Source organism: Notothenia coriiceps, unplaced genomic scaffold (genome assembly GCF_000735185.1).
Source record: "Notothenia coriiceps isolate Sejong01 unplaced genomic scaffold, NC01 NC01_scaffold00036511, whole genome shotgun sequence".
NCBI classification, from domain to species: domain Eukaryota; kingdom Metazoa; phylum Chordata; class Actinopteri; order Perciformes; family Nototheniidae; genus Notothenia; species Notothenia coriiceps.
The window spans coordinates 521,519-532,389 of NW_011369212.1; the positions used below are offsets into that span (position 1 = coordinate 521,519).

At 40.0% G+C, this 10,871-nt stretch overlaps 1 protein-coding gene across 4 annotated transcripts in view; it reads right to left on the bottom strand.

The window, feature by feature from the left end:
* Positions 1 to 1,534: 1,534 nt before the first annotated feature.
* The window catches only part of LOC104963892 (reticulon-4-like), a 46,621-nt gene continuing 37,284 nt past the window's right edge, over positions 1,535 to 10,871 (bottom strand). For all 4 annotated transcript variants that reach the window (XM_010792568.1, XM_010792567.1, XM_010792570.1 and 1 more), the window contains 2 exons: positions 3,105 to 3,312; positions 1,535 to 1,732 (listed from right to left, as the gene is read on the bottom strand). In XM_010792568.1, the coding sequence (XP_010790870.1) occupies positions 1,570 to 1,732; positions 3,105 to 3,312 (371 nt within the window). In that variant the 3' untranslated portion in view covers positions 1,535 to 1,569. The remainder of the gene's footprint in view (positions 1,733 to 3,104; positions 3,313 to 10,871) is intronic.

A 10,871-nucleotide genomic window follows, 5' to 3' on the forward strand; every position in this document is an offset into this window, starting at 1 on the left:
AATTCTTGTATTTTTTCATATATCAATATATATCGCAGGGGGAAGAAATCGCAATGTCAGTTTTTTCCAATATCGTGCAGCCCTACTTTTCACCCTCAGTTTGTTTCTTAATAATTTGATCCTTTTGTATACCCTATAACCCCAGTACTACCATGGTATAGCATTTCTTAAAAATGCAAATAAAAACAATAAAAAATAAATAACCATTTTATTAATGAATTGTATGTTTCAAAACACTAGTTCAACACTTGTATATTTGTATATGATATTTCTCAAGCTACAGCTGTTCTCCTTAGGGTTAAAACAGAAACAGATCTGATGGTTGTTATTTAAAAACTGAGATTTAAACCCTGAAGCTGTAGGAATATATAAACGCTGTAATACGACATGACGGCTATCTGCTCGAGCTGACAGTGAGCATGGAAACAGCCGGAGAAAACCATGGCTGCCGGTGTGAAGTTTAAAAAAGGTTAGATTTCTGACTGGAGGCCGTGACATTTTAATGACACGCTGGTGGTAAAGTGATAACAGAAAGATTAATCATTGGAAGTTATATTTATAATCTGCTGAAAACATTCCTGAGGCTCAGACGTCGCGCGGATGGGATTTAAGAAGAGAGTTTTTACCGTCTAAAAGGGACGTTATTCTCAGCTCTGAATCTGGGCTGCAGCGAGACGACGATCGACAGCTGGGATCTTTTTCTAGCAAAGATATATTTTTTATAAAGAGGCGAAGTTCCTCCCCTTCCGGTGGAGCTCCATGGGAACTTATTTTGGAAAAAGTATGTATTGAAGTCAATGGGGAGAGAAAGATTATCTTTCGATCCCGTTTGAATTGTGCCACGAATTACACATATGATGTTTGTCAATTTAAAAGATAATTTTGCAAGTCAAAAAAATTAAAATGTGTCGTAAAACTGTGAAGTAACACTTTATTTTGTGTGAACAGCTCAATGAACTACATCTCCCGTCTCGCACCACACAACAAGATGGCCGTCACGTTGGCTCATTTCACTTCTTTCTTTCAGAATGAGGCGAAAAGTATTAAAAGAGGTGAAAATCACTCCAAGTCTGGGCATGTTGAGAGCTGCACATACACACAAGGGGAGTTAGTCGGTTCGTAAGAGCCAGCATGCGGGACCGGGATTCTGGGATTTGTAGTCTTTCTAGTTGCGTATTTTTCATAGTCTTATATTTCAACAGTTTTACAACAAACTGACTTTTTTGACATGGAAACTATTTTTTGAGTCATTCGTGGCACAATTCAAACGGGATCGAAAGATAATCTTTCTCTCCCCATTGACTTCAATACATACTTTTTCCGAAATAAGGTCCCATGGGGCGGAAGTAGATGGGCGGGACTTCGCCTCTATTTCAATGTAAATACTGCTCTATTTTATTTTACTACATTTTTCTTTAATGTTATTATAGTGTTCTTCAAATAATTCGCCATCTTTGTTTTTTTATGTTCGTTTTACGTATGGTGCGACATCAAGTCAAATTCCTCGTACGTGACAACCTGCCTGGTAATAAACCTGTTTCTGATTCTAAATCCTCTTTTGTGCATATTCTATCCACGATCTCTCCCTCTCACCTTGATGGAGTCGATCAGGTCCTCCACCAGGAACAGGTGCCTTAATTCACAGATGCCTTTGTTGATTTTAGCCAGGACCAGGTCACTGTACTTGTGGACCATATCCTCAGAGAGCGCCACCTCCTGGTCCAGGTACTGCCTGCGGGGGAAAACAGAGGAGGAAGAACTGTCAACTTTCAGGCACTTTAAGCATTTTAAAATACATTAAAACGATATAGTTAGTATACTGAATATTTAACCTAGTCATCATATTAAGTCAGATTTGTTTTTCTTCCAAAAACTAGAAAATATCATCCATCATGATATCGTATATTACCTACACATTTACGGAAATCAGATTTTAAAGCAAGGGGGATTTTTAAGCAACAAGTTCTGATATTTTAAAACCTGTTTGTAAGAAAATCAAACATACAATAATAATTTAAGAAATCTGTAATTAAAATATGCAACATAAGAAGATTAGTCTTGTGTAGAAATCCGATTTTAAACTCTTTTCCTCGGTTTATGTTAATCTGAGCTAATTGGTCGTCATGAGCCATGAGGTCAGCCAGGGAAAGGAAACGCAGTAAGAAGGATTTGAAAGCGAGCCAGGATGGAGGATAAACAAACAAACCAACATCAAGAGGCTAAGAATAATAAAAAGCTTGTCTCTCCTCACAGACTCGCTCTGAAAATACAGGGATGTTTTTATGTGTTTCTAAAACATTCATCATAACGTCCGCCTGCAGCTCAGACTGATCATCAGGATTAATCAGGTCACTCATTGGCTGAGTTTAATTTCCACTGACACCATTTTATATTCTGGGCTGCTTTCTCGTGGTATAGTTTTTATTATTTATTTAATCTACAAGTTATGTTAAGTGTTTGAATATCATGTTCATTATTACATTACATGTTACTTGTTAGACGCTTTTATCCAAAGCAACTTACATACTCAACACTGTGGGCAACCCCCACAGGAGCAATTTGAGGGTGAAGTGTCTCAGGGACACAACGTGCTGACTGCAGTGGGGTTTGAACCTGTGCCCCCCTGATCCGAACTCCAACGCACTAACCCACAGCCTCCTTATCCATCTTTATTATTTCTCTTTTTAGTTAAAACATTTTATTTCTCTTAATATTGCAATTTTTATATCTTGTTTTTTCCTTTTTAAATCTATTTTTTTAATTAAATCAAACCATTTCCTATTCCGTGTTTCGAAAACTGTGCCTGAAATTCATCATAACGTCCGCCTGCAGCTCAGACTGATCATCAGGATTAATCAGGTCACTCATTGGCTGAGTTGAATTCCCACTGACACCATTTTATATTCTGGCCCAGTGTTTCCGCCAGACCAGGGCTGAGAGGGCGTCCACCCCGAGAGCGTCGTTTCAAGCTATAAAAACTCGATCTTCTCTCAAATTATTTATTTTCTTGGACAGTATACAAGTAAGTATACAAAGTATTTTATAACCTTGAAAACACACACACACACACACACACACACTATGTTAAATACAGCTGTACTCACTTGAATGGATGTCCGTCATCAGACTTCTGGATGGCCTGCAGGATGCCTTTGTATATCCTGAAGCAGATGGTGACGGAGAGCAGAGCGAGGCCGATGTAGGAGCAGACGCTCACGATGCTGCAGGACGTCAGCGAGAGGAGGAGCAGCAGCGCGGCGCCGAACACCACGCCTGTCGCCTTCACATCGCGCCAGTAGAGGAGATCCACCACTGCAGGAGCAAGAGGGCGGTTAGTGTCAAACGTCCAGAGAGAAAGCACTTTTAATGCACTCCTTTAAACACTATTGTAGGAGCCAAAATGCTTGTTTTGCCATTGCTTATTATTATGTTCATTTCTGTTTGCATCATGTTGAATTCTTATTGTTTGTCACGTGGGTGTGGTTTATTGGTATTTAGGTCACCTGTTGGATAATATTAGGGGCTCTTAAGGAAAACTGTCCCCAGATATTAAATACAATTATTCTGTTGGGTTAAATATTTAAAACAGAAATAATCCTAATGGAAAAAAAACATTTAAAAAACAATTTATTTGGAAAGAATAAATATAAAAACATCAAATTACTAAAGAGTTGTTGTGTCTATTTTGTCTATTATTTTGCCTTTTTAAATAAATAAATAAAAACATTAAAAAAACTTCCATAGAGAAGTAAAGAAAATGGTGATATTGAACTGCATTCTTTTAGTTATAAGGTATATTTGGTCTATAGCTCAAATACCTACTTTACTTTTTATTATAACCAAATCGTATTTAACAATTTGCACATGCCATACAATATTAATGCTTCATGTTTTAGACTAATATAATATTCCCACTTGTATCCCGTCCTTGCTCATAAAGACTATAAATAAAATACCCCATAGTAAATTCCTTATTAAATATGCATAGCTGGAGGAAGTTTTAACCTAATTCGACCGGGTCGATTACACATGATGCGATGAGAAATCAGCGGGGTTGTCGTGGGACATCACAGAAATGCCCTGTCCTGGAGTTAAAAATCAAAATCAATTTGTTTTGGTAAAGTTTAAGTGTCCTCGGGGTAAAATGAGTTTCTTGCCTCCACAGTCACATGGCGGGTGCATGTGACTGAGCATCTTTAAAGTTTGCATGCTGCAACTCTGCAGGAAGTCAGAGGTCCAAACACTGTCATCCCAACAGCGGCTTCTGACTCACAACCTTCCTCCTCGTCTCCATGCCTTCTGGACTTTTCACCACATTAAGACTTCCACGTGATCTAACACCAACTCGGCTGCTAGGATTTTGGAAGACATCGCTTCAACTTGCATGAGCGTTATTTTATTATGCCGCGGCCGCCCCAAATGAACTCAACATGTCTGCCTCGCTAGCTGTAGAAGTCATGAAATGTTTGACAGAGGGAAAAGAGAAATATATCTAAATTAAATTGTTCGTTTTGGTATTTGCTGATCTCACTGCGAGTAATTTAATCTTAAAGTGGACCTATCATGCTATTTTTGAATAATATAGTGTAGGACCATACCTATATAAGGCATATTTATACTTTTTATTTTTCAAAATACCAAACAGATCATGCATTTTAGCCATTCCTCATNCATACCTACTGTGAAACATGGGGGTGGAAACATCATGCTTTGGGGCTGATTTTCTGCAAAGGGACCAGGACGACTGATCCGTGTAAAGGAAAGAATGAATGGGGCCATGTATCGTGAGATTTTGAGTGACAACCTCCTTCCAAGGGCAAGGGCATTGAAGATGAAACGTGGCTGGGTCTTTCAGCATGACAATGATCCCAAACCCACCGCCCGGGCAACGAAAGGAGTGGCTTCGTAAGAAGCATTTCAAGGTCCTGGAGTGGCCTAGCCAGTCTCCAGATCTCAACCCCATAGAAAATCTTTGGAGGGAGTTGAAAGTCTGTGTTGCCCAGCGACAGCCCCAAAACATCACTGCTCTAGAGGAGATCTGCATGGAGGAATGGGCCAAAATACCAGCAACAGTGTGTGAAAAGTATTGAGATGAACTTTTGTTATTGACCAAATAATTTCCCACCATAATTAGCAAATAAATTCTTTAAAAATCAGACAATGTGATTTTCTGGATTTTTATTTTTCTCATTTTGTCTCTCATACTGTAGTTGAGGTATACCTAGGATGAAAATGACAGGCCTCTCTCATCTTTTTAAGTGGGAGAACTTGCACAATTGGTGGCTGACTAAATACTTTTTTGCCCCACTGTATATAAGGCATATTTATACTTTTTATTTTTCAAAATACCAAACAGATCATGCATTTTAGCCATTCCTCATTTCGCTCAATTTAACACTGTCTTTGCATGGGCTGATTCTGTGAGAACAGCACCATCTACAGGCCTGGCATATGTACTACAGCGTCTCCAGCGCTTTCGAACGGCAATGTCCGTGGCTGTCTCCTCCTGATTGGTGGAGTTGGCCCAATAGCCGTAGCGCCACTTCTGTGACGTCACAGAAGTGTTCAAGTCTGGATCAGATCCGTTGCAACCCCTTTTTTAGAGATTTGGGTATGGAGGAAAATAGAGAGGGTTGTGTTTTCTGACACTTGGTGAGTTCCCTGGAACACCGGGAACACATATTCATGTAGAAAAGACGTACACAAGTGCATTTTGCATGATAGGTCACCTTTAAATCAGCATGCTCACAGTCAGTCAAGTTGAGTGATAAACTTGATGGTGATGAACCAGAGATACATTTAATTTATGTACTTCTTGAGTATCAGCAATAAGAACTTAATAATTACTTCAGTTATTATTGGACAGGCTGCTCAAATGATTTAACACCAGGAAGATCATTCAAGTGTAATACATATCTGACATATGTCATGTGTTCAAATGCACTGGGAAAACTATCAGTGTTTTTGGACTGCCTTGTACTGGAGGTCCCTGCACTTTTTCTTTACTCGACTAGGAAGACAGCTTTTGCAAATGTCCGAGGCCGCCCCATAAGACGCGATAGATAATGATGATAACTGGCTCAGGAGCTTTTCAACACTTACTCACAATCATAAAAATGTCAGCTTCACATGACAAAGCTCATTTATCAAATAGCCCTCCTTCTGTTATAATATGCTGCTCCTCTACTCTTGTCCAAATGAAGAATTCAATACAGCTCATAAATTGTAAAAAAAAACCTGAGTCGACATTTTACTTCTGGAAAAATAGAATAATAAACAAACAAATTATTCTATAAATAATAATGGAGCATGTGTTTATTTCATTGGTAAAACATGATTGGACAGGGGGAAAGCCCCAGGGACCCCATAGCTAGGGGGATGGGATAAACATAGATCTGCTCAGACGCCTGGGCTTTTTGGCACGCCTGCTGCACTTGCAATAGCACCAGGAGAGTTGGAGCGCTTGCCAGGAGAGGTGCAGGGTTAGAAACATTTCATTCTTGAGGAAATTCCTCCTATTACTCCATTATTCATCAGATTCTCTGAGGATATGGATGCTCTAACTGCTCTAGCAGAGAACGTTCGGAAGAAAACAGTTCATCATGGTAGATATCCGAGACAAGAGTGTTTTGATGTATCACCAGTAGGATGTATGCAATGGACTTATACTCCTCAGTCCATCAATTTACTTGGACAGTAAGTACTTCGGAGATTGCTCAATGGATATTCAATACCATAACTACACAACATTAAATGTCATAGCAGCCATTCAGAATTGTGAAGGAGAAATGTTCTACAACCAGGCCACCACCTGTTTTGTCTATCAGGAATTTCATGAAATATTAACTACTGGGACAAACTGTGGGTTTTGTTTTCTCCCAAAATGTTGATGTTATATAAGAACACAAGGGAAAGTTGCCCAGCAGTGAATCGAGGAGGACCTGGAAGTTTCTATCAGCAGCTGCGCTGACCTACGACCAGTCATTTGTGTCTGCGTGTGGGGTGGCGATTCGGAAATTAGTTGTAGTTGTGGTAACTGTGTGTGTGTTGGTGGGAGGGGGGTTACAATGGGAGGCTGATGAAAGCGAGGGGGTTTACAGAGATGGGCTCTGAAGCTGCTGTCCAGCTCATGCTTCAATTGTGCAGTAAAGATTCCCCAGCTGTCCTACGGATTAGCCCGTGTGCTTATGTGATTAGGATACATGGCACCGTGGCTAGACCCGGCGCCTCTGACCCGGAGAATGTAGAATGAGTTGAGATGGGAGGAAAAAGGATGGACGGGTGATGTTGCGGAGTCCACAAACACTGACCACCCAACATAAGACCTGGGTTTGTTGAGTGCATGAGAGGTAAAACAAGTCTGTTGCTAACTGTAGTAAATGAAGGCAGGTTAATGTTTTTGACATAATATTAGAATGTATACTCAAAAACAGAATTTAACTGCTATCAATATTAATTCCTGAACCTGGATCTATACCTGTGCTGTCAATGCCTAAAGTTTAGCATCAAGTGTTGCCCAAAGATACCATTGCTGAAACATTAGATGAAAGTGTTGAACATCATCAGGTTGTGTCATGCTTATATCCTAAAGGAACCACATCAACATGACTTATTTGATACACAGGTTCTAAAAAAAAGCATTCTTTGAATCCCATTCGACTTATATTAAATCATCAACTTGGAGTAGCATTATATATGCTCATTGTAAAATACATGCCTAAACTGTAAAGGGCTCTTACATGTTAACATTTGCCAACTGAAAAGCATGGAAAAGCTTCCAAATATGGGAAACTTTGATGCTAACACAGGAAGAGGCAATACTTTTCCTCCTGCATCCTCTTACTAACATGTTGGTCTGGGAGAGCTCAGAATGACTGACATGTGGTATGACAAACAGTGTGACAACATGGTGTGTGTGAGCTGCCCTGCACAGCTGCACATTGCCCGCTTGACTGTACCAGACGCTATGGCACGGGTTCAACAGTAACGCTGACTTCATGGGTCACAACCAGCGCTGCTAACTGGAGGCAGTGAAACCATGGCGGTTGCCCATAAAGTAAGTAACAGCGTAATACAAATAGGCTAAAGTTGGAAGGTATACAAAAAGGCAACTCATTAATTCCTTCAACACTTCCACCGTTACAACACCAACAACAAATTTGGTGTGGGAATATGAGTTTAGGAGATAGTAATCCCGTCTACAAATGCAAGATAGTTTGCTTTAGCTGGATTCCCACCCTGCTGTTTTTGTTACAAGCATTTGCCAACTAAATGGAATCCCAAAGGATAGTTGGGTTTCGTTTAACATAGAGGTACTTGAGGATCTGTCACCACGATCTCACAAGTGTGGCTGGCTGCTTCAATAGGAGCCACTCACAAGGACAGAAGAAAGAAAAGACCACATTGTCGGTGGGGGCGGGTCTCCATTTTGTGTGAATTTGGTCATTTGTTGGCCGAGGTCAGCTCCTGCAGATTAGTCTTGATGGTGGTGTGTGTGTGCATGTGTGGTGGGGTTGGGCTAAATTGTTAATCCATTGATTTACTTGGAGTTAACACGCTGGCCAGGGTCCAACAGAGACTTAAGTCACAATTGGAGTGGAGCAAATATATTGAGAGGAGATGGTGGGAAAGTTGAAATGCTGCTTTTCTTTGACAAAAGGGGAATTTGAAGAGGAAATTGAAGCAAGAGTCTGCGGTAGGTTGGTAGAAAAGTCCTTAACTACTGTCTACGCCATTGTTTGTGATTTACTTTGGCTAATATTTTGAAATTGTAAAACATAAAAAAATACAGCGTACGTTTTGACATAGAAAAGCAGGCCGGCAGAATATACGCATTTCAAAATGAATAATTGAAAAGACAACATCACAATCAAGCCCAAAAATCTTAAATAAATGTTTCTCTTTGTAGCCTTCTGACAGAACAGTATTTCCTTGGCAATGTAAACATGAGAAACATAGTCATTGTGCAACAACACAGTGATGAATTATTTCATTTTAAAGATAATGGAACAAGGGGTGCATTGTCAGACATGTTGACCTATTGACATAATCAGAGATTCTTGGAACATGTTAAAACAGGACAGTGAAAGCGTAACCGTCCTGGACAAAGAAACATTCCTTGTGTCAGTGATACTTGTGTTTTTTCACGTCCATGTTTTCAATTATGTTAGCAGGCTTGTTGAGAGAGACAAGCAAGATTACCATGGAAAAAAAACACTCATCATGCTCGACAGCTATTTACGGAGCTGCTGTAGACCCGCAGGAATGGTCCTCCACCTTGACTTATTGAATTATGGAGAAGCTGTCGACAGGTTGAGCAACTGTCTCCTTCTCTCTGTGTTTCCTTACATTCACTTTACTCAACACGGAGCTGCAGCTGTCAGTGTCTGCTCCATTCCTTGACTGCATCCAGACAGGGTGGATGAGTGCACCTTGCAGGCTCATATCACGGTGACCTCAGGTTGTTTGTTACTTCTCAAAAAGCCAATCAAATTTTAGCATAGCAATGGAAGAAAATGTGTCTATTGATTTACATCCAATGCCATCATTCAATGCAAGAAGTAGAGGGGTCCATTTGTTGGGAACCATAGGAAGTTTAGTGCGTTGTGCATGCTAACCCTAACCCTAACCCTAACCGTAGCCCTAAGCTCAACATTTTAGAATTTATTATTAGTATGTCACTCAAAACATGCAACTCACTCTGAAAAATGTGCCCCATCAAAAAAGGCCCTCCAGAACATTCTGGAGGTCAACGCGAAATCTTTTGAGGAACTGGTAGGAAGTAAGTGAGGGCAAAGTATGTGTATACTGCAAGGCTGTTTAGGTAAATGGTAAATGGGGGGCAGGTGAGTTTAGTGGCGGGGAAGTCAAGGACTGGGAATGTTGAGAAAGAGGATACTGCAAATAAGGAAGATATGGCTAGATATGAAATGACAAGACAGTGATGTCCCAAAGTTATTCACATTGATTAAAAACAGAGCGAATATTTACCTTTAGAAGTAGTAATTAGCATATGTTTTTTGATCCAATATCAACATTTGGTTTGATTTCATTTTTATAGATTAGATTCAACATGGTGGAATTCTAAAACTTGGCATTTGCCTTCCAATGTCACGAAGACCTACACTGGTACCCGAACGCCAGGGTGTTCGGTGGAGAAGGGGTCGGTGTCACCTGGCGTATTAAGGGACATCGTGTCGGGTCTCGAGTGTACCAAATCTTCATTGTATTGACGTTGACGCCCGTGAAAAAAAATTATTGAGGTTACAGGGATTTAATGGTGTTTGAGGTCGTACCGTAGACGGAAACGGTGTTATATGGTGTAATTGGTGGGTTTGGCAAACCAATCAGTTACCTTGAATTCATGTCAATATTTCCATGAATTATTACCTTTTTTCCAGAAAGTTTTTGTGACTGGGATTGTACGCAAGGTTATTTTTACTATACATCCAACAGAAAAGTCGAATGAAATTTTCGGACATCCAAAGCGTCCTTTGTCAGTTCTGTACTCTTGTTGTTTGACCCTTGTTGTTTGCCCGTTTTTTCCTTTCGAGTCTTTCTGTCGCACGTGAGAGGTGTCCTCAGTTTGTGTAATGACTCTTTGATCAAATAATTGTGCTTCAGTTCCAGTAAATGTCTTTTGTGTGGACAAAATTTATACCCTAAGAACCGACTGGTCGTCCACCAAGTATTACCTACGTACGTATTTCGGTGTTACATCTCTTCAAAATGTTTTGCCCGACTGATGTCTGTCATTATTAAAGAAGTGTGAGTGTTCTTTAAGACCTAGAAACTATCTAAATTACCTATCATAACTACTTGGTAAGTGTTCCTTGTTGGGGAATTTTGGTTTCTGATACCTACTTTTTTTG